General features: G+C 38.8%; 3 protein-coding genes across 4 annotated transcripts; all 3 read right to left on the reverse strand.

Annotated features, from left to right (window-relative positions):
• Positions 1-1514: 1514 nt before the first annotated feature.
• Positions 1515-9798, reverse strand: LOC310965347 (aminoacylase-1-like). 2 transcript variants are annotated; one of them, XM_083938884.1, is made up of 15 exons: positions 9732-9798; positions 8845-9001; positions 8066-8130; positions 7836-7940; positions 7646-7740; positions 7395-7471; positions 6021-6110; positions 4881-4937; positions 4696-4769; positions 4535-4584; positions 3288-3432; positions 3106-3174; positions 2940-3019; positions 2201-2261; positions 1515-2113 (listed from the first exon to the last, which is right to left on the reverse strand). In XM_083938884.1, the coding sequence occupies exons 2-15, from the start codon at positions 8969-8971 to the stop codon at positions 1949-1951; spliced, it is 1260 nt and encodes a 419-aa protein (XP_083795010.1). In that variant the 5' UTR covers positions 8972-9001; positions 9732-9798; the 3' UTR covers positions 1515-1948. The 2 variants fall into 2 exon arrangements, with proteins under 2 accessions (XP_083795010.1, XP_083795011.1); XM_083938885.1 differs by lacking the exon at positions 9732-9798 and adding an exon at positions 9519-9636.
• Positions 9799-12048: 2250 nt separating this feature from the next.
• abhd14a (abhydrolase domain containing 14A) lies at positions 12049-17412 on the reverse strand. Its single transcript, XM_083938526.1, has 5 exons — positions 17092-17412; positions 15919-16199; positions 15575-15690; positions 13560-13795; positions 12049-12963 (listed from the first exon to the last, which is right to left on the reverse strand). The coding sequence occupies exons 2-5, from the start codon at positions 16179-16181 to the stop codon at positions 12781-12783; spliced, it is 798 nt and encodes a 265-aa protein (XP_083794652.1). The 5' UTR covers positions 16182-16199; positions 17092-17412; the 3' UTR covers positions 12049-12780.
• Positions 17413-20317: 2905 nt separating this feature from the next.
• On the reverse strand, positions 20318-25897 carry hyal2b (hyaluronidase 2b). The gene is made up of 4 exons (XM_083939200.1): positions 25800-25897; positions 21825-22804; positions 21117-21206; positions 20318-21030 (listed from the first exon to the last, which is right to left on the reverse strand). Exons 2-4 carry the CDS (start codon positions 22773-22775, stop codon positions 20641-20643), a joined length of 1431 nt encoding a protein of 476 aa, XP_083795326.1. The 5' UTR covers positions 22776-22804; positions 25800-25897; the 3' UTR covers positions 20318-20640.
• Between the last annotated feature and the right edge of the window lie 27 nt (positions 25898-25924).

The following is a 25924-nucleotide window of genomic DNA, read 5'->3' on the forward strand; positions in this document are numbered from 1 at the left end:
CACTGTTAATTGGACGACAACTCCAAAGGGAGCAGTAGATGAGACTGACCTTTTCCGCGTGTAAACAGCATTACATATGAAAAGACATTTCTCATTTCCCTTGCACCTCCATTACAAAACATCCTTGTTTAAAACAATTACTCATTTTATCTACATAATTCAAGGAAAGTTCTCTTGAATAAATGTTGTTAAAGTCGTTTGCTGTAGAAACTGTTAAAGCTAGGCTAGGTAGTGACAGGCCATTTATAGACTTTGTCCTGTTCTAATATATTATAAAATCAAGGTATCTGGGTTCCCTGTCAGAGCAATAAGAAATGTATTATTAGATATTTAACTGCATAAAAATAATACACAGACTGTGCGTTCCAATACCCATACTACCACACTATTAAGTATACCAGAAACATATTTAGCATGTCACAATATAGATTGTCAGAAGCAGTATGCCAATAATACCAGGATGTCCTACTGCATCTGGTCGGATTTTGCAGTATGCAAGCAAGCATGCTTTTCTGGTTATTCTGACCCACAATCCTTTGCACAGCATATATGAGCAAGAGGGTCAAAGTTCAAAGTAAAAAATTAAGAAGCAGCATGTTCCAATTGTATGTAATACTGCATGCAACAGTGCATATTTTGTAAGGCATCTGTAGTACATAAAAATAAAATGTACAGTATGTGATTTGGAACTCATCCAGTCTAAAGCTGTACTAGCAATCTGTGAAACAGCACTTTTGCATAGCAGTACATCACCAAAGGTCACTAAAGTTATTAAAATTTGTAATGAATGTCTGTATTAATGTTTGTGTTATCCATCCTGTATATGCTGAGATATTTCACTGATGGGGGACCGACGGAACGGCCAACATTGCAATCCATAGAGCAGAGTCGCTAGCATGGCCACAAATAGATTTTATAACTTTGTATTAAGCCTATTCGCTTCCTTTAGGACACTTTGTGTAATGCTTTAATTCCAACTTGCTCATTGTTTAAGTGTAATTGCAGTGTAAAATCATCCCAGGGTCTTTTTCGGCAAATATCATCATCAAATAAGCCATCGAGGCAATTTTTTTTTGGTATGAACTATTAACGAACTAACAGTGATTAGCTCGGTGCAGCAAGGTGAACGCTCAAAATAACACCAAACCTTTGCAGTAACATGATAAGACATACAACGAAGCACAAACAACGTAGTATGTGAACACTGAGTTTATTAAAAGTGTTTTGAAAGACTTATCTATGGCATTCTTCTCCAAGCACGCCCTCTCTGGGCTCTTTGGGCCAGAAGCTCTTCTAGGACTTAGCGCCTAAGCGTCTTGATCTGCGTCTCAATCTCCAGATTAAAAACAATAGACCACTGGGTTATTTGATGACCGAATTTGCCGAAAAAAGACCCTGGGATGATTTTACGCTGGAATTTCACTTCAACGACAGAGACAAAATGCACTCATTTTGGTGAGCAGGCTGGACTCTCCTTCACAACACTCAAACATGGAAAGTAATGACCAAATACCTTTATTCAATTCCAGTTTATTAAATAAAATTACATCTGTGGAATCATTGTTAATTAAGTGGCAAATGAATGACTGTTTGATCTCAAAGTCATCTTCACATTTTAGTAAGTTGATTTTCCCATACTAATGGAAATAATTGTTTACACAATAGGTGATATATCTTTAAGACTGCACAGGCACACTCAGTCAGCACTATTGACGGACAGTATGTATGTTGTTTAAAAAACTGCTGCAATACTGAGTAACGCAAAGTCTATATCCTGAGAATCATAAAAAAAAAAAAAAAAAAATCAATAGTATCAAAGGCTAAGTGCTCAGTTTAACCCCATGATATGCATGTTATTATTCTTTGGTAATCTCTGCAAAATGTTCAAGTTAAATATTCAAATCATCAGTGAAATACAGTTTTAGAGAAGATTAGTATAAAAACTTGTCTAAGCCTCCTCAGGAAAGGCAGGAACATTGGCAAGAGCCGAGATGAGCCTCTCGAACACGCTGATGCCTTTCAGGAAGACTTGCTCATTCAGATACTCATTGTGATCGTGCAGCAGGATTGGCGTCCGGTTCATTGGGGAAAAACCAATAGCAGGGATACCCACCTAGATTTAACAAACAAACAAACCAGAACTGAATAAGTGGAGCTGTTTCCAATCGTCCCCACTATCATATCCAGTTCTTAAACTCACCGCTCGGATAAAACGGCTGTCTGTGGCAGCTGGAAATATCTCCTTTTCCAGAGTCATGTTCCTACAGCGGAGATATAGACAAAAGTCTTCATGATACAAAGACAGATTCGGTCATTCAATTCAATTGAACCTGCATGATTTTGACATCTACAGTTAACTGGATAAACATCCAAAAAAAAATATCCTAAAAGTGCTACGTCTTATGTTAGACATGCATGACCAAAAGGGCCCTATACACATTTCCAGTAGAATACATAGCAAATGAAAAAAGAAAACCAACTTTTCTTTAGATGCTGTGATAAGCAACAAAAGAGGAGGTTTGTGGGAGAAGTGTGAACGTTTGCAGTTAAGGTGTGAAACCTCATGGAGTAAATGCATGAAAACGAGGACAAAAAATAACTTATTTTATGATCCGCAAAGAGTACTCAGATGTTATTCATGTAATGTTTCTGTTGTTTCAGCAATTGCTCAGCAAGGAAAATGAAAAACACATGCACACACTGAGAACAATTAAACCTAAACTAATTTCACCGGTGTACACTGGTAGGTGTGTAGGTTATGGAGCCATGAAGGAGGTTAAAGTTGTCACAATATATTTTAGCTTTTATCTAGTGGATAATGTAAATAGAAAATGATATTTGTAAGTTATTTACACAAAATCTGACACCTGCAATCTGATGTGCAAAAGAAAAGGTGGCATCACAAACAAATGATGCATTAGTGTCTACAGTGTACTCACATTGCCTTGCAGGCTGCACTGAAGGCGCTCCACCAAGGATCACTCTCCTCTGTAGAAGTCACGTTCTGGTTCATATGTTTCTGCAATGGATGGCAGCTGATTCAATGTATTTGACAACAGGAACAAAGAAACATTTTTATAAGTATAAGAGTGTGAGGGCACTGACCTGAGCAAATTCATAAGTGACATCTTCTCCTGCTTCTTTACACCACTCTTTTATCTGTCTCTCAAACTCCTGGTAAGATAATAATAATTGAGAGATTATGTTTAAAGTTAACATTGAGCTGGAGGAGACACACGTGTCTGTCGATCAGATGACGAACACAACTTACACGCACGTGTACGTACCTGTAGATTTACTGTAGGTGGTATTCTTAGGTCAAAGCTGACGTCCATTTCAGCTGGGATGACGTTATAGGCCACGCCTCCTTTGACCATGGTCATATTCACTGTGGTGACATCGCCGAGCGTGAAACACTCGCTGGTATTCAGCCTGAAACACACACACATAAAAACATCTAAAGCAAAATTGCATTTGTGCAAGGCAAACACTGAAATCAACCTTTTATTAATTTGACCAAAGAACTTATTAATAAATCCATGTATTCACTCGTATTCATTTATGTCTCTGGTACACAAAACAGAAATGGCTGATTAGCATTTCTTTTAAATGACCGGAAGCCAAATTCATGAAATTTTTTTCTATAATTTTGTAATAATTCCCTTGAAAGTTTCCTGGAGAAAATTATTTATTTTGGTACCAATTATAGGGAATAGAGGCAAAGTTCTAAAACTGGTATTTTAGATAGTTAAGTTAGTCGTGTAGATGGATAAAAGATAAAAGACAGAGCAAATGTATATGAATAAGTTAGGATGTTTGAGTGCATGTGTATATAGATAAAAGTATATTTTTATTTTGAACAATCATGTATACATATATTTCCATTTTGAATAGATTTTTTTACTGGAAATTCTGCTTTTATTCAGTTAACTGTGAACATGAATGCTAATAAACTCAAACATAGAGCTCATCATTTCCATAAAATAAAGAAATGAAGGCCCTGTAAAATAAATCCTTAACATGCATAATTACAAGACAAGATGAAGACCTTACAAGACACTTCATAAAAACAGGCTTAGTTTTTCTGGGGTATTTGTGGAATATTTCAGAAATTTTCTGCAAGCTTAGCTCGCAGCGTCACTTCAATTTAAGTGACATAATTCTGTTAAATAGGTATTAGCACAGGTGGCAGATTATTGTCTCGACAGAGTAGGCCATGAATAAGGACTGCTTACATTCTGAAGCTTTGAATATGAATGCAGCATTTAATTGTTCATTAAAACATCTCAGTACCATTACTCTTAGGAGAACCAGCCAAACACAGATACACAAGCCATTCAGAGCAACACTTGCACAGTTGGAAAAGTCAGAATGAAAAGCAGCATAGAGGGACTTCCTGTAAGGACAAGGGAATCAAACCTTAAAGCTCACAGTTGAACTGCACACAAGAGATCAAGTGTTGTACATATGCTTAAGAAAGAATGTCTTAACACATACATTATGCAATATATTAAGATAAACAGTTCAATCTCACCTGTGTTTCTCCTTCTCTCTGAAGTCCAGGAAGGAGTTTATGACTTGGCGCTGAAAGGGATAAGGCAGTATGGTCACTGACACGGTCCTCCTCAGTCCTTGTAACAACAGGCTTTTATGATTAAACTGTTTTACTAACTGTTTGCACAGTATGACCCTTACCAGCTTCTCAGCAGCTGTGTTCTCCACAAACCTAGACCCATGACCCGGACTGCCTGGGCAGTGGACTGTTATCCCTGGAAAGAGGAAGTCTTGCTTGATTCCAGATCAACTATATTATCCTTTAAAAAAATGCTGGTTTCTGATAAGATGGTGAAAGCATTAAACTGCATGTATTTTATACTCACACCAGGGGTTCCTCTCTCCATAAAACACAGTAAAGGCCTCACCAGGGTTGGCCAGACCTACAGAACACATGCGGAAAAATAAAATAGTTTTAGCATTTAATATTAGTGTAGTGCATAAAGATAACTAGAACATAAAGGACATAAGTTGGTGATGTACAGATTAACAAGTGCACCACAGGAAGGGCTCTCAGGGATTTTCAGCACATCTTCGCTGTTGGCAGAAAAAAATCAATAGGGGTAATTTGGCACAGTGGGTAACATAATAACATCTAAATATTTGGTTGTCAGATTTTGACACCAATTTCTGACTGTGCATCAGATCAAATCAAATACTGGCTCTGTATCAAACACCACTTCACTATTTGCAGACAGGTCCATTTTGGAAAGAGCAGACATTCCCCGAGCAATGGACATACAAAAATAATAAATATACAATTACTGACATAATGGGTTTCTCACAAACCTAAACCCACTCCTGTCGCAAATTTCAATAAATTGTCTGAAAGACATTTGTGAGTGACCCTTCACAACAAAGGATAAAGCAGCAGTGCTGACGCCCCAGGGCTCAAGCTGCTGACCATGACCTGCAAATGTTCCCAGTTCCAGACCTTTGTTGCATCTCTCTCATATTTCCTTTTGTCTCATAACTGTTTGTAGTCACAAAACGGCCCAAACAAACTTTAAATCTATATAACCATAATCTTTCACATTTGCAAATGACAAAATATTAATGCCCTTTTAAAAAATAACATCATCCAGCCCTAGTTTAGTCAGTACTAATAACCCATAAGAAAGCGATAATCCCTGATGAATGAACGGTAAAGATGTCAAGACATTAAGTTAATTGAAGAAACCTTCATTTCACCTTAGTGGAGGGCATTAAACCAAGTAGTTTTACCAAAGACGACTTACTGGTGATGTAGCCTGAAGCAATTTTTTATCTGGTATAGTGACCTGCAGTTTAATACACTGTACCTTGCACAATGACCCAGAGTGATAATTATAACTAAACAGAAAACTGAATTTGCTGCGGCCATGGTATAAACTCAATAAGTGAACCCAGTTTCAAGTTAATAAGTAACCGGGTGACTTTCAGTGTTCAGTTTCTTATTTATTAAATTTGCAAACATATTTATTTACCTTCATCAAGCGCAAAGCCGATGTCTAATTTTTTGAACTCTGGATGTTTTACGAATGTTTCCATTCCTTTGTGGCCTCCAACTTCTTCATCTGAAAAGAAAGAAAAATATATGTTTTGTTATTAATGTCATATTTCCATTTGCTAAAATGCACATCATTGGCGCTATAGCTTGACTTCTTCAAAACAAGTAGTTGTAGTAGCAGCAGCAGTTTTGGATAACAGATAACAGATTGTATTTACGCATTATCTTAGTTTAAATCATACAATTCACATGACCGAAAGGGGGAGAAGCAAAAGCTTATCTAGTCCCGCCACCATTTGACATGTTTCAGCATCCGGTAGCAATCAGAGCTGCAGTCTAGCTCTAGACAGTCAAACAGACTACGTGTGTGTCTGTTATTGTTTGGGTACAAGTGTTTTTTGTTTTTTCTCCCATCCCGTCTCAACACAGTGTCTGCTGACTCCTGCCTTTGACCTTTATCAACCCTCATCCTGGGTCATTCTGTAACGATTAATAGTCATATTTACATACTTCTTTCTGAAGATACTCAGTTTTGCTCATTTTTAACCTCCTCATCTAGATCATTCCACTGTCTGACACCCTGACATGACTTGGTAAAGGATTTTAATGTAGTTCGCACCTTCCTCTGCCTGAAATTCATGTTCCCTCTCAGATTGTGTCACTCCTCTCTGTCTTGTAATAGTATTTGCAAGTTGTGAGGGAGGCTTTTGTTGGCAGCCTTGTATTTGATCTCCACCCCCTGCTGCTGATTGATTATCAGCTGATAGATAGTAATTTTACTAATTAAAATGGAAGAAAGGAAACCAGTCTGTTCAGCTAAGAGGCTGTTTGCCCTCCTTTTCTCTCTCTTCTCCTGAGCTGTAACCTGAAATATGTGTTCACTCTCTCTGACTGAGGTAACGTCGAGTCTGACTTCTGTGATTCCCATACTCTTGATCGCGTAAGTGTGGATCCTGGAAAGAGACACCTTATTCCTCTTTTGGGTCTCGAGCTAAAACATTTTGGGAACTCCTGCCTTGAAAAGGTATAGTATGAAGGATTTGTACAGACTAATACAAGACTAATCACTCTCAGTCATCACTTATGGCCAACTACCATTGTGTGGCAGTGTCTGTATCTGCAGAGAAAAAACAACACAAATATAGCGCGGCGAAGCATCGCACTGACGTAACAAAAACAAGAGTGAATCTAGGGTTGGCTTTCACTTTGGCTGCCGTATGTGATGTTGATTTACTCGCTTTCATGTCTTGAGAACAGGTCTAGTCTGGCAAAATCAGTGAAAACACCTGCGGCTGCGGACCAAGGGTGTGTGGAACTACAAAAAGAAGAGGGAAGCAGTCAAATGTCTTACCAGGAACAAACATTAAGTGCACAGTGCGCATTAGTTTTCGTCCCTCTGCCTTCAGTCTTCTGACTGCCTGGATGAACCTGCGAAGAACAAAGGAAACACGGCAGAGTTATGACAGAAATAAGAACGCATGCAGGTTGAGTAAGTGGGTGTTAGATCAGGTGTCTCTCATAGAACATAAACAAGTGAAGATCACAACACTAGAGTACAAATCCTGTTTCATAAAACATGTTATCAAGGCAGTTTATACCCACTGTATAGTTACACATTTCATGTCCTGTGATCCCCGGGCATAAATGTTGCCCTCTGCATCTTTGAAAGCACTGAAAGCATCGTATTTCCAATGTTCCTGGAGAAGAGATTGATATCAAATCTATTTTTTTTCCATGTCTGTTACAGATAACAACAGGTATGTAACGCTATAAACAGAGACAGACGCCATACCTGGTAAACAGGTACAACATCTGTGTGGGAATTCAGTACGATGGATTTCAAGGTCGGGTTTGTCCCTTCCCATGTCATGATCGACACAACCCTGCCCGGACAAACCTACAGGGAGAGGGAACGGCAGGTCAGGTCCGCTGCTTTCTTTCAGAGGAAGTATTACTTATGATTTCTGTAGTGTATTTAAAGCATGTACGCAAATAAATTACATTATCATCACTGGAACACACCTCGATCTTTCTCATTGGAAGCTCAAGCTCCTCCGCTATTCTGTCCAGGAACTGAAGAGCAGCATCTTTGAACGAGTAAATAAATAGACAGCAGATCAATTGTTTAAATACTAATGATTATTAAACCTCTCAGAACACTAGGAAGTCATAATTCCTGTTGCTAGTTGAGCAGCACTGTTGGACTGAAGGTGAAAAAAAATCAAGAATGCTTTCCCTTATCACCTATGTATTTTCATAAAACCTAAAGCATGCAAGAAAGTAGAAATGAACCTGGCTAAGGTCCATCATGAAGAACGAGGCCAAACTGCAGACAAAACAATCACAGCTGCCACTACTGTAGGCGCAATGCCCTTCTTTTGGTCAGGCCACCATTTGTTTGTTAGTTAGTTTGTTTGTTTGTTTGTTGAAGTGAGAGACTTCCCAGCTTTCTTACCATGGTCACTGGGTTCCTACATAACTGTAAGTATTTAATATTTAACTTTAACTGATGCAGATACGAATTGGACTTTGATAAATTACAGAACATAATGATGTAAGTGACAGAGGCAATCACATTTCACACCGGACTTAAAAAGTTTACTTTTAAACATATCTACAATTTTTCTTAACTATGGGTGTGTCAAGTGATCTGATAATGATAATATATAAGGAAAATTAACATAACACACACTATAAACTGGAGAAAGTCACTCTGATCTCCAACAAACTGGGTTATATAAATTATGACATATCCAAAGGTCACGGTGTGTTATCAGTGTGGTGTCATGAAGCTCTCTCACCGTAGTCAGGGTCTGGATGGACAGTTTTGAGACGGAGGTACTCTCTGAACAGACTCACAGAGAGATCCTCTCCCTCAAGAGAGCTCTGTCCGCCTCCAACACCTGGACCGTCTTTGTCAGGCAGCATGGTGGGATTAATTTACAGTAGTCCTGTTAACTGAGGACACACAGATAATACCATTATTATTATAAATAATTATACTTAAGTGAATGTATATCTTGTTATAAAGTAAAGATAAGTGGTGATTGGTATTTTATAAATTAGAAATAAATATGCTGAAATTAAATTATATTTTTAGAAAGTAAAGATAAAGATGAGTGAAGATTTTAAATCTCAATGGGAATATTCTGGTTAAATAAAGGTTAATACAACAAATACATATTGGAAATAAACTTTCAATCAATAAAACACACGCACGCACGCACGCACGCACGCACGCACACACACACACACACACACACACACACACACACACACACACACACACACACACACACACACACACACACACACACACACACACACACACACACACACACACACACACACACACACACACACACACACACACACACACACGACATATTACAATAAACATAATAACAAACACAACATGTTGTGAGAAATATGTAATGACTGTAACACACGTACACCTAGCGTTAGCTGTCGTTACCTGCTGGAGGAGGAGGGCCAGCTTCATGCTGAAACAGCCAGCTAGCTCTGTAGCTACTTAATTTATTATCCTCTCTTTAGTTGTACAAGAAGCTATGGTCGCGTCTTACGCGTCATGTTCGGCAACTAGGCTGCTGATAGCAAACAAGGACTACCGGGCTACGAACAGCGTGATTTATTAAACTATTTTAGCCAGAGTTATCACAGGGCTCACCTTGTGCGGTCCACTTGCTGTAAGCAGCTTCACTCTCACCGTCAGCTGACAGCTGGCCGGGCTGCTCTTACCCTTCAAAATAAAAGACCTGGCGCCGGAAATAAATCCACTTTTCTGCTTAATAACAATTTTAGGCATTGACATAAGCATTTTTTTAATTCACACTTTAGTTAACGAGAAGTCCGACTGCGATACATTATCTCTTCTGTGTGGGTTAAATATAGGCGAATATATGGTGCTTGCAATGAATATTTTTTGTTTTGTAAAGTCACTTTGAGTCCCAGAAAATCACGATATAAGTACAATTTATAATAATAATAATAATAATTATTATTATTATTATTTATATATGAAAAATATACTATTTTTAAAAGTATAATCAGAAAAATGTACTTACAGTATCAAAAATAAAAGTGAAGTGTAAAAATGTTTCCTGTGAGTGTCAAACTATAATATATGGCCTCCAAACAGATTCAGGGGAAGCTCAATGAAAGGAAGTGAAAGATATTATATTAGCTATAAAGATAATGACACACATAATAGCCTAATTGTGTGTGATTTGGTTAAACAGATAGATCAGAAATAGAGTAATTTGGGGGAATTTAAGTGTTTTTCCCACTTTCCCAGAAACTAATAATTGTCTCAGGGCAGACCATTTTATAACGTAGTCTGCACTTATGTCATTATTATATATGCCATTATTACAGTATCTTGGCTGAAATCATGATTCCAAAGGCATCCAGGAATTTCAGCAAAGCTAAGCAAGTAAACTGGCACCTTTTTTCAAGCTTTGTCTGAAGGGAGACTACAGTCTCAGACTTGGAGAGCCCCTGATATAATCAGCACTTCAGTAGGCTGACTAGGCGCTCTATTCCAAAACTACAAAAAGAGTCACCATTGAGAGAAAAAGGTTTACAGTAAAATGAACTAATATTCTTTAAGTCACATAAGCCAGTGATTCGATAAAGGTAAAATCCTGTGTTTCACAGTTTTGGATTATGCATGGCAAGAGACAAGATTGCAAATAGTTTATATATAGCCCCTCTTGGTTTCCCTATGGTAGAAAATATATGATGTTGCAGCCTGAATGCAAACCTCATTTTAATGAATGTGTCCCCTCATCAATCTACATGCAACACTCCATAATTACAAAGTAAAAACAGGGATTTATGAAAAAGACAAAAACTGACAAATATCACATTGCCCTCAGTATCCAGACCTGTAAGTCTTAGTTAAAGCACCCCGGGCAGTGTAGAGGCTTATTGGTGCCTGGTGATCCGCCCCCCACCATGGCTCCATCCACTCCGCCTGCTTCTCCCACAGTGGAGCCAAGATTGCCTCCAGTGGAGCCAGCAAAAACACTAAAGATATCAAAGCAGACATATTTCTTTGAGTGTTTTTGTGTATAGACGTGAGTGATAAAGTCATGAAGGGCAATAGTTTCCATGGAGACCAAATACTGGAAAAATATGGAGGGTGATCCGGTTTTATTGCTGGATGAGGTTATGAAAAAACATCAAAATTCAGAATTTTTGTCAGCACCCACATAAAAATGCAAAAAACACTGCCTAAAGGGGGGGGGGGGGAATCACTTCACTGTATAAAGCAAATATAATTAAAAATAAGAGGTCGTTCACTCCAATTATCCAGCTTAATGGTGGACCTCTTACTCTAGTATTTAGTTTTCTTCTACAGTGAAACAGTTTGAGCTCCTTTTGGGTGATGTAATACTTTTAATGAATACAGACATTGCTGCACAGCTGTTGTCACCATACCTTTAGACTTGGGTGTTTAAAAACATGAGGTGCCCTGCTGTGCCCTCTCCCCTGACATCTCCTAACAACCTGCTCCATTGACAGTAAAGTTAAGGTAAGCAGATAACTGTCCACTGACCCATTGTGACCAGCATGATTACATCAACAAACAGGCAAGTAAATGTTTGTGATTTATTTACATATATGTTTTTTTTTTCTCATTACTTTCCTTCATTTTGCATGCTTTGTCTCCTTCTTTCTAAGTATGGATTTTTTGCTGTATATTTGGGCTAAAAGAGTAAAATATATGGTGGCCCTGAGAGCTCAAACACGGCAACTTTAGAAAACCCATGCAAATAGAGAAAGCACAAGCAAATTAGACACATTTAATCATGTAGGAAAAAATGCTGCAAAATTATAAAAAAAAAAGCCCCTCCACAACGCCTGTGCTACGCAGTGTTCTGTATTTGGTTGTGTTTTCTCATTTCAAAGCAAAAACATGGCATTTTATCAATGGAAACATACAAAACGCACAATTTTTGTTTTTATTTTAAGCTGTGCACATCTCTTATTTTAAGTTTGTTTTTTGCATGATTGTCCAAACTTATTGCAAATATCTTACATATAACTTTATCATCATTATATAAATAAAGGTATGTTATTTGTTGTTTTTATTAAGTTATTTTATATAGTCCATATCCAACTTTTTCTTTAAAGTTACAGTGTGTATCAATTCTGTATTCAGCATTAAGTTGAGCATGTGTTTTTCTTGGAAGCTGGCATGGTTACAAGATCTTAATATACAAATCTGTTTGTCAAATGGGAAGCTAACAGAAGCTATTCAAACACAGGCACCTGCTACATTTGCATATTTACAGCAACCAACAAGTCACCTACAAAAATGGTAACAGTAAAACAAACATATTCCATGTTTTTACATGCAAATAAAGACATGAAACACATGAAACAAAACTCACCATTATACAAATCTGAAGCTATTTTTACAACAAGCTGAGCTCAACTATTACTTTTGGGTGGAAGATGGAAAAAAAAAATATAATGCTAAAAATACTGTATTATTAAATGCCACTACAATGTTTTACATGCTATTTTCCATGTATTGAAACCAACTCCCATGTCATTGTTCTTTGCCTCAGGTGATGATAATATGAGAGTAATGTAGTTCTTAGAACCATTGACTAGGGGACTAGTATTCCTTTGAGTATTTCTTCTCCTTCTTCTACAAGTTCTCCTTTGTTTCCATCTTTTTATCTCCTGTTCCTCCACCACACATCTCACTTCAGTTTGCTGAGGAACTCAATCAACCCTTGGTGAAATTCCCTGGGTTTGTCCATGTAGCAGGCATGGCGAGCTCCTTCTAACTTAAGCACAAAGTGATGTGGAAGTTGCATGAGATTCTTGTGGGACTGAGCGCCCAGATTCGTGTCCAGGGCTCCATACACAATTAGAGTGGGAATCTATATACATACACACACACACACACACACACACACACACACACACACACACACACACACACACACACACACACACACACACACACACACACACACACACACACACACACACACACACACACACACACACACACACACACACACACACACACACACACACACACACACACACACACACACACACACACACACACACACACACGAGAGAGAGAGAAAACTATGAGACCACAGAGTAAAAAAACTGTTTTCACACATGTACACACGGATATACACGGCCCTCTGACATACTGGTGGATGGTAAATTTACCGTAACGTACTGCAGTAATAAATGAATAAATGAGCTGCTTTCAGGCCGTCTTATGTTACCTAGTAAATATTTTTGTTAGTTAAACAAAACAAGCCATTTTGGACAACAATGAATCAAGAAAATAACTTTCAGACTAATCGATAATGAAATTAATTGTTAACCCCGTCTAGAGGTGTAGCGTACACTCTCAATTTAATCTATGTATTTGTCTGCACAGCCTCCGTGCAGGCTTGCATGTTACCGGAGTACGTTTGGGTTTGACCTAAAGCGCAATCTTTACCTCCCTCACCTGAATATTTTGGTACTGCTGTGGAGTGTAACTTCGGGTACCGACTGGTGCTATGGGAATGAAGCCTTGCAGCAGAGCGCTGTTCTTCATGAGGAAGGGGATGGAATAATGCCCACTCATGGAGGGGCTCAGGAGCACAGCCGCCCTGACACCCAGAGACTCCATGAACCTTGAAAGGAGGTCGACTCTATTCTGATCAGTCTTCAAAGCCTCAGAGTCCGGAGATTTTCCATACCCTACAAGAAGAGGAACAATTTGTTAAACATAATTACAAAATGGTAGTGATCAGACATTTTCTTTTTACATATATTTGCGTTACAGACTTCATTTATAAGCCCTGCACACCAACACAGGTGTTTTGAGTTATTCTGGACACAGTTACAGCACTGAGAATAATTATAATGAGAACATAACCCATTTATCAACATTTAAGTGGCAATCCTTGAGATTTCAGTACTGGACTATTTAGAATTTCGATTTAAGTGGAAACAATACAGTTTAGCAGTCTGGAGTCTTGTTGTTGATTCAAGTTTTCAGAATTGTGTATATTGTTACAAGAATAATTACAATACTGTAATACAGCATTTTTTCTGGATGTCACCACAGACGCCCAGTTCATAATACTGCAAATACACAAATTATGCACTACTTTTATCAGGCCACGACGGTGACAGTGGGCTCAGTCACAATTATGTTATCTCCTTCAGCGATAGATAGTGACTTATCAGTTATTTAAATAAAAATCTTCAAGATTACTGCTTTGAATGGCAAAAAAATCAAAAGAACTTCAATTTCTATTTTCCCTCAAAATATCTAAATTCAAGCATTGAATGAACCATGTCTATTTAGGGCTATTTATGATTTTCAACTTTGATTTCTTTCCTTGAATTCACAAACTTTCAAGGCATTCTAGAACCCATGTGAAGCACGACACATGGCAACCCAGCAGCAAGTGAACGCTGCAAACCAAGCGTATACGCATCCTAACATGATAGTACACGTCAGTGTTCATATATGGCCAAATGTAAGAATACGTCATGTGTTCATTTTTTTCATCTCAGTGACAGGAAACTCATCTTTGTAGGAGCAAGACTACATTCAGATTAGACAGGTAAAAACAAGTTCTGATTATCGACCACAAGAGTGCACTATCACCTCATGAAACCCAAAACAGCTAAACAAACAAAAACAAAAAGAAAGAAGATATTTTCCATTTATACTTTCTGTATTCATTCAGCTAAGAGTTTATTGGTTATCTTACACTGTATTTTTTATACCTCCCTTGTGTTTTTGTAAGCTGCAGGAAACTCAATTTCCTTGCAGGAGTCATCCCATAGGGATCAATAAAGAGAAGTCTAAGTCTAAGTCTATATTAAAAGCCAACAGTGACGGTGGTGTTTATATCAGAAAGCACGTGTCAGTCTACTCATATGTTACTTTTAGAGTTATTCATCTCTAGTATATTACTTTTCACTGTGATGAAAACTGAGTGCATGTCACTGTTCTCCATGTTTACCTCAATTCAGCTCTCCAAATCTAGTTCATGAGTGTCTCAGATCATACACGTTATTTTGAAAATGTTTTAAAATATCAGATCATACACGTTGTTTTAAAATGTTTGCGTATAGTCACTAACATAAGTGTTGATTATGTGCGATAAGACTTATTTTATCTATTTATTTTTTTAAAAAGGACGTAACATATTAATGAATATTTACATGTAAATATGTATGGGATTTTAGCCATGCGGGTAATTTGCATTCCTTGTCCCATTGGCAGGTAGAAAGAGAAGAGAGAAAGGGAAAGACATCAAAACAAGTAAAAATATAACAGAGGGAAATAAGGCATAACATACAGTAACATAACTTGACAATGATGGAGCTGACAGTAATAAAGAAAATAACAAAGTGGCAATTGTGCATAAAAATTTGGGTTATTATTGAAAAATGCCCGGAAAAGTGAAGAATGCTATTGTGCTTAAAGTGCTTTATTTGATAAAGTGACTTAAGTTCTACCTGGAAGGTCCATTGCTAAAGCCTGATATCCATTAGTCGCCAGCAGGGCCATCGTGCCGAGCTCTTCCCAGGTTTTGGATGTGAAGGCCTGGCCATGCAGAAGGACCACTTGCAGCCTGCACAGAGAAATAATCTTGTTTCTCAGGATTTATCACAGGCCAGACAATTATCATATGTTGGAGCTGTAGGTTAGCGGCATGACCTGCGTTTGTATGCAGCACCTCAAAACACTTAATATATTATTATCACTGTCTAGTTCGTTCACTAGGGTTAGTATGATAACAAGGAAAGGGTATGTTATCTGCTAAGATGTTATAAAAAGGTCTCTCCACTCATCAGCCCACCTTGGCAATATCTGTCGTCCAGCTCCATCAACCGGTAAAGCTTCTCTGAAGAACAGTGGAGGGTCCCCAGGTAGTTGTCCGGTGCGAATAGTCACATTGATGGTTGGAAGTGGAGGAGGAGGAGTGGCCATCAGTCCCATTCTTTGAGCATCTAGGGACGGCTCCATGCTGCCTTGGCGAATGGACGGGAGCAGCAGGTAGAGAAGTAACGTGGCCAACAACACCAGGCCCAGAACAACAAGACGGTTACGCAAGAAATTCATTGCGTCAAGATGAACGATCTAGAAAAAGTGTAAACAGGGCATTGTCTGAGAGAAATTGACATCCCCATCCATCAAGACCACTGAGGTTCAACCTATAGATTTGTCTTAACAATCTTTGGTTTCTAATTTTATTTTTCTTAGTTTAAGCCCTTATTGATATATTCACCAACTGCATTGTTACAAGCTTTGAGAACACGAATGTTGCCTAGAGCTACCACGATTAATCGATTAGTCAATAGACAGAAATATAATTGTAAACTATTTAGATTATCGAATAACTGTTTTGGTAATTATTTTAAGCAAAACAACCCAACATTTGCTTGTTTTGTGCTTCTTAAATGTGAGAATTTTATGTTTTTATTTATCATACATGATAATAAACTGTCTCAAATATCCACCATCGGTCGGGCCCTAAAAATACTTTAAAACCCTTCTACTTTGATTAGGTGGGTAGGCATTAAATTCTATATCTGGAGCTTAGAAATGGTTATTTGCCTAAAAGGTTAAAGCTTCACCAGGCAGTTTGGTCCTTGACAAATAAGTTGAATCCTCTAAATTTCAACAACACATCTACTTGCAGTTCCTGTTAACAATGCTCGGAAAAAAAAGGGCACTATTAAATTAGAGGATTAATAATGTTAACCAGATTAGTATTTCAACTAGGACTGGAGGTGACCGTGCAATGACACGAAGTTAATAAATAAAAAACAAACAAGAAATGTAATTAGTTAAAAGAAGGTTAACCCTCCAGGATGAAGGAGGACGAGCTGATGAATGTTATTTAGAAAAAAAGGGGGAAATGAGCTAACATTAGCTCGACGTGTCACAGTCACTCCTTTAATAGCGACAGTTCTGCACAGTGGGACGCTGCAGGAGACAATAAAGGTTGCAGCACCAGAGGAAAGCATACCAGCACAGAGGAGATGGTTGTCGGACACGTTCACTGACAGGTGGACAAGGTTGTTGTCTGCTTAGTCGTCATGTCTTCTGCATTGCTGGTTGCCAGCGATGGGAGATGTTGCAGAAAGGTCGATGCTGGTGGAAGCGTTAGCTAGCTGTTTGAAACTGAGAGGAGGAATCTGATAGCTTGACGTTAGTTAGACACTGTTTTACTGACAAGAAACTACCTGTATATTCAGCGTCTGTTCGATACATGTCCGATCAATCATCAAGTAAAAACTGGATAAAAACGAGAAAGAACAGAAATGCGTATGGATTTATGGTGAATGTGCGGCTCATAAACGGTTTAAATAATTTGTTCCCCGTCGGAGCAGATTTCGAGCTGCACATAACAACACTAGTGCTGCGTTTCAACCATAGAAATATAGACATAGACCGCCGCCATCTTGGAACAGGGCTAGCAGAGGCGGCGGTGCGTCAACATACGCAGGAAAGAGGAACTCCTCATCTCTAAGCAGAATCATTCGCATTGAATTTTGGACAGATTTACAAACGTATTGGTTTGTTAAAAACGTCACAGATGTAGCTATGATACAGGGTGCTTGGATATTTAAAAATGCAGGTTTTACTACACAAATTATACTTAATGTTATCAGCAGACGAGCTTCTGACAGAAGATTTGTGAAGACAACAGACATAAACAACACATCCTATGGCTACAATAATAATAATAATAATAATAATAATAATAATAATTATATAATGATATAGTGATATATCTTAATAACAATAACATAATATTAATAATAATAGATATTACATGATAATAATAGTAATAACAATATATACATACACACACTCTCGATATATTATTATACTTAAATGCAATGCATACCAAGGGAGACCATAGGAGGGAAAGGGGGTGGTATTTGAACATGATCAGTGCAATTAAAAAGAATGAATAGTCCAAGAATGTAGAAAATGTATTTTGCAGTTCACATTTATTGTTAGGAGGGGAGCACAATGGGAAAAAAACATGTCCCGCGCAACGGGAAGACGCGGCGGGCCTGCATGTTTACATGTATATGTGTCTATGGATGCACTCATGTACGTATGCCCAAGGATGTATACATGCATGTGTCTATGAATGCACTGTAAGAGCGACTGGCCCTGTTCCAAGATGGCTGCCTGGTAGGCACGCCGCTCTAGTGGACGATGCGACGTCTATGTATATATGTCTTTGGTTTCAACCATGGACATAGGAAGTCATAGGAAGACTTCCTAGTTGATCCAATACGAAGTACCCGAAACTGCGGTTCTCAGAGTGTCCAGATGAGTAGTTTGCACAATAGAGCAGTTTCTTATTGCCCCCCTCCCCCCATACATATATCAGTGTAGGCCATCGGTATATTTGATACATCATGTCCACTGTTTTATCTCCTTTTAAAAAATATCTTTGCAAAAAGGGAGAACATGCATTATTAAATGGATGGAACCCCAGCACACTATTACTCCCCAGAAAATAACACAAACAAATACATTCACATTTCTCTTTAAATAATTTAATAATCTGATGTAAAATGTGAAAATGAAATGTTTTTGAATGCAAAACCATTGGATTTTTGGTTTCAGATTTGGTGTCAACAATGCAATTAATACATGTAGAGCAAAGTAAAGCCTGTAAATTAAGGTAATTTCCTTATTAATGCTGACGCTGCGTCTTAAAGGGAGAGCTGGAGTCATACAAAAGTAAAGTTATAAGATTATGTAAATTATAGATTACAGATTCATTGTTTTCGATTTTTTATAATTTTACCCTCTAGGCAGCCACTGATTTTCTAATGGTTGGCAATATATGGCCTCATTGCAAAATCTGCATTATACAAAGGTGACATCTTCCCTTTCTACACCATACACCAGTGTTACGGTATCAGACCTGGTTTTCTAAATCTGCTTAATATGTTCAGGATTCTTTGCTCAAACACAATAAAAAATAATGACTATTAAAAACCAAAGATTATTATTACAATGCAACTGAGTTGAAAGCCAATGGAGGTATCACAATTCAATAAGCACTTGTATTAGACAAGATTCACAGTGGAACAAATCTCTTACCATGACACATTATATGAAAAGAAAAAGAAAAAAGGTCACTTCTTATAACATGAAATTAGGCCAGATACACCTCAATAAAAAGCAGTTAAAGTGCAGTATTTTAAAAGGTTTGCAGCATACATAAAACGTTCTATTGCAAAAACAGCACAAACTGCCACCTGCCCACTGGTATCATGAGTCATTTTAGGTAGCTAAATACTCTTCTGAGCAGTTCCATAGAGAATAAAAACACAGAACCTACTGTACCAATATGAAACTGATCAGCTAGCTTCAGTCTAACAAAGATATCTAATTGGTGATAAACTAATATGAAGATTTATCAACAGTAGTTGCTATCAACACAGTGTTACTGGCAGAAACACCAACACAAGCTGCTGTGCAAGCAAGTCAAACTACACACACAAAAATCATTACGGATAATTGTGTACAGGGCCAGAGCAATACTGGCTGTCTGAGGCTGAAATCGATATTCAAGAGCCAAATATTAATTTAGTTTTTTACATCAATAGTATCATGATCAAAATGAACCCTTACATATTAAAGAATTGTGGCCGAGATTGAAGAATAAACATATTTTTGTACTATCGTTTTTCTGCAGACAGACATGCCGGTATATCTGTAACCAGCCTAAATCTGCCATGACAGGCTGGACTCTAATTGTGTGGCTGTATATGCTGCTAGTATCTGTGTTTTTTTTCTTCAAATGGCAATCAACAAAAAATTGGCAAATGTTACGTTACCTGGACACTGAAATTTAACTCTTTGGACATGAAAATCATAACCTGTTTTTACAGTGATAACCATGTAAATTACAAGACACCATTTGGAAGTTAATAATAACATTTACTTTTTCTTTTCCGTCTTTACCGATCCGTCCACCCTTTCCTTCATTATACGGTTCCCTTGAATAGAAACAAAAACTGGTAGGCATATGGAGTTCATATCAGTATAAAGCACTGTGCCCAGCAGAGGGCTGAGAAAAACACTGCTGTAAAAACCTCAACAGTCACAACTTGTAAACAAAGGCAACCATAAAAAACAGCCCAGTCAAGGCACAATTTTGAAGTGAAACAGGCTGGTCCAGCCATGTTGTTTCTTTAAGCAAAAGATAGCCAAAGAGATTTAAGACTCATAATTTATCACTGTCTGGCATTATTAACTATTTACATTTAATTCATAAGGCAGCATGATCCATCGACAAATACAAACTATAATGTTTGAAGTGGGCTGCAATATTCAAGTGCAGGATATCTTGTTCTGTTGTGATGCAGCAACAACTTGTCAATACTTTACGTCACCTTTCTTTCACTTTTATTGTATCGTGTTTAAGTTTCCTACTGTTCTATTGTTGTGTCAGGTAAATGACCACCTTTACGTTGAAAAGTCTGAACTGTCCTTTTCAGGGCTGGCAGAAACAGTGAATAGTTTGGTCTTCTCAGTTTCCTCACTGTAGCAGAGTGAGGAGTCCTAGTGGGAGTAAAAAGCAAAGAGACCAGGTTCCAAAGACAGAGGAGGCTCTATTCTGCCCGTTTTCTTTCTGAGCACAGGCCTCACCCCTGTACCCACTATAGCATTGGCACTGGAAGTGTGTGCGGAAAAGAGCCAGCTCGGCTTGGCCAGGCGCGCCTGTAACCTTCAGCTGGCCACCCTGACTGGTGATGCTGTGCGTTAAGGGGCTGAGATGAAGGTACACTTCTTTGTCTGGTATTTTGCGTTGACATCGGCCGTGGGATTTACACAGCACCTGACTGCACTGTTCTGCTGCTGTAGTCACATTGAGGAGGTACCGACCCAGCTCCCCCTTAAGATACTCATTTAGGATGGAGCAGTTGGCCTGCAGGCAAGAGAAGAAATGGATGTTAACCCCAAACCAGTGAATGCTATTAAACTTCAAATGAGCAGACAGGATATGACACTTACAGCGCTGCCTGCATAGGAGGTGTCCCCCCAGAAGATTACACCTGCAGCTCCAAGTGCAACACTCTCCCCAATGGTGGAGACCAGATCTGTCTACAAAACATTTACACAAACAGTTCACTGGTGTACCATACAGTGAAAAGACAATGATGATAGAACAGTTTGGTACATTAGACTTTACAGGGTTTTCGATGACTGAGACAGTGGGTCTCACCCTTAGACAAAGCTGAGTGACTCCCACGTTAAAAACCTCTGGACTAAAGACAATATTTTAAATGGCCACTAAGGTAATACACTTTTAACAGTGTAATGTTACCCTGTATTTCATCTAACCTGATCAAAGCAGTGACAGTGACCATGTTAGCACAGGCTAGAACATTTTCAGATATTTTCTAAATTTTTTTATCCATTAGCAATGTGTGGTCCCCTGAATGCTTCATCCTCCCATCCAATGGTGAAATATAATAACTGAACTTCTAGATAACATATCAAGATAACAAGATAACTTATCAAAGCAGTGACAGTGACCACGTAGCCCGGGCTAGAACATTTTCAGATATTTTCTAAATATTTTTATCCATTAGCAATGTGTGGTCCCCTGGATGCTGCATCCTCCCATCCAATGGTGAAATATAATAACTGAACTTCTAGATAACATAATAAATATATGAGCCGTCTTTGTTGGATGAATTGTTTCTCTAGCTAACTAACCTGAGTTAGGAGGGTCATCTCATTGATGTAAGTAGGGCGTGTATAAACAAAAACAGGCAGTGCTAATCCATCCCCAACAGATGCCAGACGCATCGCCTCCATGACCCTGTTTCGGACAAAGAGGCGTCCATCATTTGTAGAGGCCAGGACAGAACCCATGTAAATAGACGGGTAGAATGCAGTGCATTCCTTCCATAACCAGTTAAGTTGATCATTACGGCCCATCTCCACATCAGGACAGCGTCCTGTGTAGTCCTTCAGGCCACTCCTGTAGTCATGGTTGTAGCAATCTGGAAACAAGTAGAAGCCCCACAGTTGATTGGGCCTCAAATTCTTGGCAAGTTTCAGAGTCTCCAGCATGAATTTGCGGGCTGATAGCTCAAATTCCTGCTGTGCAACTTTGCCCACTTGTTCTGGGGTCCAGTTAGGATTCTTTTTGGCCACCATTTCACGGGATTTATTCCGATAGATATCTTTAATATCCCAATTCCGGATCCACAATGGGCGCCACTCCTCCCAGTCAATTACAGCCAAACCTTTTGCCTTTGGCTCACGTATATATTTTTGCAAACCTTCAGGCATCTTTTCAAAGTGCTGAGTGAGGCTGGCAAGCTGTGGGAGGCCTCCATTCACTGCAGAGCCACCACGCTCATAATAGGGATACAACCCAAGGCGCTCCTTATAGAAAATTGTGAGGTTCTGTCGGACAAAGCCCTCATTGGGGGATGCCACAATGTCAAACTGGTCCAAAGATAAAGTTACGCGATGTCGCGGGAAACAGTCCTGTGTTGGGGCATTCCAGGCAAGAAGGACTGGCTTCTGGGAGTATAATGGCCATCTTGTCGGCTTTATATCTGCTGAACACAAGACTGTCCATGATGTTACCAGAGTCAGAAGCAACCAAGGCAGCTGGCCAGCTGTGGTGAAGAGAGAATGAAATCCAGCCTCCATCGTCACTGCTCGCCTTCTCTCTTCTTTCTCTTGAGGAGAAAAAAAGAGTACAAAAATATAAACACAAATAAACAATTACGTAAAAGTGTGAAAAGACAATCACTTTGTGCAGACTGAACCCTTTCTCTCAGCATCAGTTTGCTCTACCCGGATTATTGACTTGATGGTGTTTAAAGTGTACTAAAATGATTACATAGGTCATGGGTGAGTAACAGCAAGCAACATAGGGCAATATCTATATTGTTGGGAAAACTTAAAGCCCATTATTAGAAAAACTTAAAGTTACTAATGTTTTGTGCGTACTTGGTAATAAACAGTTAGCAGTTTCTTTTAATTCACATTAGACAAGTTACAGGTAGCCTACTATACAGTGGAGATCAAAATTAGAGAACAACTAATAAATACTTGAGTTATTCTGAAATTCAGAATTGGATAAAATATCCACTGTGGCTATACCACTACTGTACTAGAATGTTTTTTTCTTCAACAACTTCAACAAAAACCTTTATTTTGTGAAAAGACAGTGATCATTAGAGAAGAGAAGATTTAAACAGTGTTTTTTTAGGGTTATGGGATTAAAAAATGAATAGGAAGTGTAGAGGCGCTTGCTTTGAATGACTTCAGCACATCTGTGCCCACAGGACATCATTGGTTTCTCACACTTCTCTGGTTTGATCTTGGTCTGTTCTTCAGTCTCTTTCACAGTAACTGTAGTGGGTTTCTTGGACATTACTTTATCACCAAAGATTTTCAGAGATTCTCTATGGGGTTTAGATCTGGACTCTGGGCTGGTCACTTCATTGTTTTAATATTCTCAGCTTCAAGGAACAGCTTAACACGCTTTACAGTGTGACAGGCGACACTTTCTTGCATGAAAACTGCAGCTGATTGGGAGACGGTTGCAGTGAAGGTATTGCATGTTGCTGAAGGAGGTTCACGTAAACATTGCATTCACACTGACATGTAGCTGTACAAGAAGCCCAACTCCTGCTGCAGAAAACACCCCCCAAACCATGACACTTCCTCCTCCAAATTTAATTGACTTCTTTACCCACTTTGGGTTCAGTCTTTCCCCAGTCCTACGCAGAACACAATGTTTCCCATCAGACACAAATAAAAACTCTGGACCAGTTCTCCTCTGTCCATACAACATGCTCCTCAGTAGGGCTGCAGCTATCGAATCTTTTTGTAATCAAGTAATTTAGTAATTTATTATAATTTGTCAGCTGGGATCGGCTCCAGCCCCCCCGCGACCCTGACCCCGGGATAAGCGGTTGAAGATGAATGAATGAATTATAATTTGCGTTATTTTGAAAAAAAAAAAAAGATGTCTGGGGTAGGCGTATTTGGTGTGGTAACCTAACAGGGGTGGGTGTGTGTGTGTGTGTGTGTGTGTGTGTGTGTGTGTGTGTGTGTGTGCATGAGGGGGAGAGAGAGAGAGAGAGCGAGAGAGAGAGTAGATGCATGTTTGTTAAAGGCAATACTCGCAATTTACCATGGCTAAGTTTACTATATAAACAATTCAAAGTGGTGCATACAATTCTACGTGACACACCTGTTTACTCAAACAGGTTTCACAGACAAATAGATCTGTAGAGCTAGATATCATCAGGAAGAGTGAGTCGTTGTCTTCCTGTTTACCGTAACAACAAGCAACAAACAAAACACCACTGACACATTTACTCAAACAAAACTATAAAGACTGATCAGGTAGGTGACGTTATGTTTAACACCGTCATGTCATGAAAAACCAATCATAGAGGCATTCACAAGGACAGCTTAGGTTACGCGCACTGCAACAGGCCACCTTAAACTGGAACAGCGGCGCTCACTGAACAGGCCGCACAGCGTGCAAGATAGGAATTAAACGAATCATCAAGGCAGAGATTTCTGCTGATGAGAGTTTTGGTGACTGCAGAGTGGGCTTTTGGTCCAGATTGTTTTAAACGACAAGACGTTGTGTGCAAAAAAAGATCCTTGCCCTGTTCAGCACTGATCTGGAGAGCAACTTTAGCTGCAGTGTTGAACCGATTCCCCATTGAGAGTTTTCGCATAACCCTGTCCTCTTGTGCAGTTGTTTTACGTGGATCTGTTCAAGGGACTTAAATTAATCTGTGTCCTTGTAAAGTTTCAATATTCTTGAAATCACGGACTGTGAACGCCCAACCTCTCTCTGATGGCTGAGAGGGTCATCCCTTTGGCCTTCATCTGGTAAACCTGCTGTCTCAGGGTTTCATTCACCTTAGAGGGGCTTGCCATCTTGCAAAGTAACCAGGAGAGCCGCAGATAACTAAGGTGTGTCCAACAATTCAGTAAATTCTCAACAGGTGCCAGATTAACACCAGTAACTAGGAGGGATCTGAAATTGTTCTCTGATATTTCTCACTGCTTCTTTCAAAAAATAAAGGTTTTTGTTGCAGTGCCTTGGTTATTTAAAAAAACATGCCAGTACAGCATTGGTATAGCAACAGCGGGTATTCTATCAAATTATAGATACAAACTAACAGTATTTCAGAATAACTCAAGTATTTATTAGTTGTTCTCTAATTTCGATCTCTACTGTATAGTAGGCTACCTGTACCTTGTCTAAGGTAAATTATAAGAAACTGCTGACTGATTATTACCAAGTACGTAAACACATCGTTAGGATAACGTTACAGTGTTTATCTCCCACAGTACCTAAAACACCATAATAAACGGAAAATAACCAAGGTTACTAAGTATGATTATATCAGTCAACTTGCTGTTTGATTGGCATCACATTAATCATTGTGCTTCGGCAATCTGTTGTGACAAACAGGTTTAATGTTGCTTAGAGCGAGATGTAAAGCAAAAAACTAACAAAAACATTTACTTTATTCACATTTAACTGCATATGCAAGTTCTCTCGGAGTACTTTAGACTTATTTCGTACAGGACCTCAGTCAACGTAAGTTGAACAAATTAGCTCAAAAGTTTCATTGAAACTGACGAACGTGCTAACTTTTAGCTAACATGTTGTTACTTCTTCTTAACCAGTCTGACCTGTTGTGATGAAGCTGAGGACAGGGGCTTATTCCACTCATGTAACCGTCAGATAGACTGCTTTTCCACCGCCCTGCCATGTGAAAGATAAAAGTCAGAGTCCCTTTAGTCCATGTCGATGATTG

The sequence above is a fragment of the Echiichthys vipera genome (genome assembly GCF_963691815.1).
Source record: "Echiichthys vipera genome assembly, chromosome: X".
In the NCBI taxonomy this organism is placed as follows: Eukaryota; Metazoa; Chordata; class Actinopteri; order Perciformes; family Trachinidae; genus Echiichthys; species Echiichthys vipera.

Coding starts and splice junctions, on each gene's coding strand:
- hyal2b (XM_083939200.1), bottom strand. CDS start 22,775: ATGGAGGCTGGATTTCATTCTCTCTTCACCACAGCTGGCCAGCTGCCT. Junction 21,207..21,824: donor AGATGACCCTCCTAACTCAG/GTTAGTTAGCTA, acceptor AATGTTTTGTAG/ACAGATCTGGTCTCCACCAT. Junction 21,031..21,116: donor CCTCCTATGCAGGCAGCGCT/GTAAGTGTCATA, acceptor TCTTGCCTGCAG/GCCAACTGCTCCATCCTAAA.
- abhd14a (XM_083938526.1), bottom strand. CDS start 16,181: ATGAATTTCTTGCGTAACCGTCTTGTTGTTCTGGGCCTGGTGTTGTTG. Junction 13,796..15,574: donor TTTAGCAATGGACCTTCCAG/GTAGAACTTAAG, acceptor CTCTTCTTGTAG/GGTATGGAAAATCTCCGGAC. Junction 12,964..13,559: donor AGCAGTACCAAAATATTCAG/GTGAGGGAGGTA, acceptor GTATGTATATAG/ATTCCCACTCTAATTGTGTA.
- LOC310965347 (XM_083938884.1), bottom strand. CDS start 8,971: ATGCTGCCTGACAAAGACGGTCCAGGTGTTGGAGGCGGACAGAGCTCT. Junction 8,131..8,844: donor CCATCCAGACCCTGACTACG/GTGAGAGAGCTT, acceptor ACTCGTTCAAAG/ATGCTGCTCTTCAGTTCCTG. Junction 3,175..3,287: donor CACCTACAGTAAATCTACAG/GTACGTACACGT, acceptor TTATCTTACCAG/GAGTTTGAGAGACAGATAAA.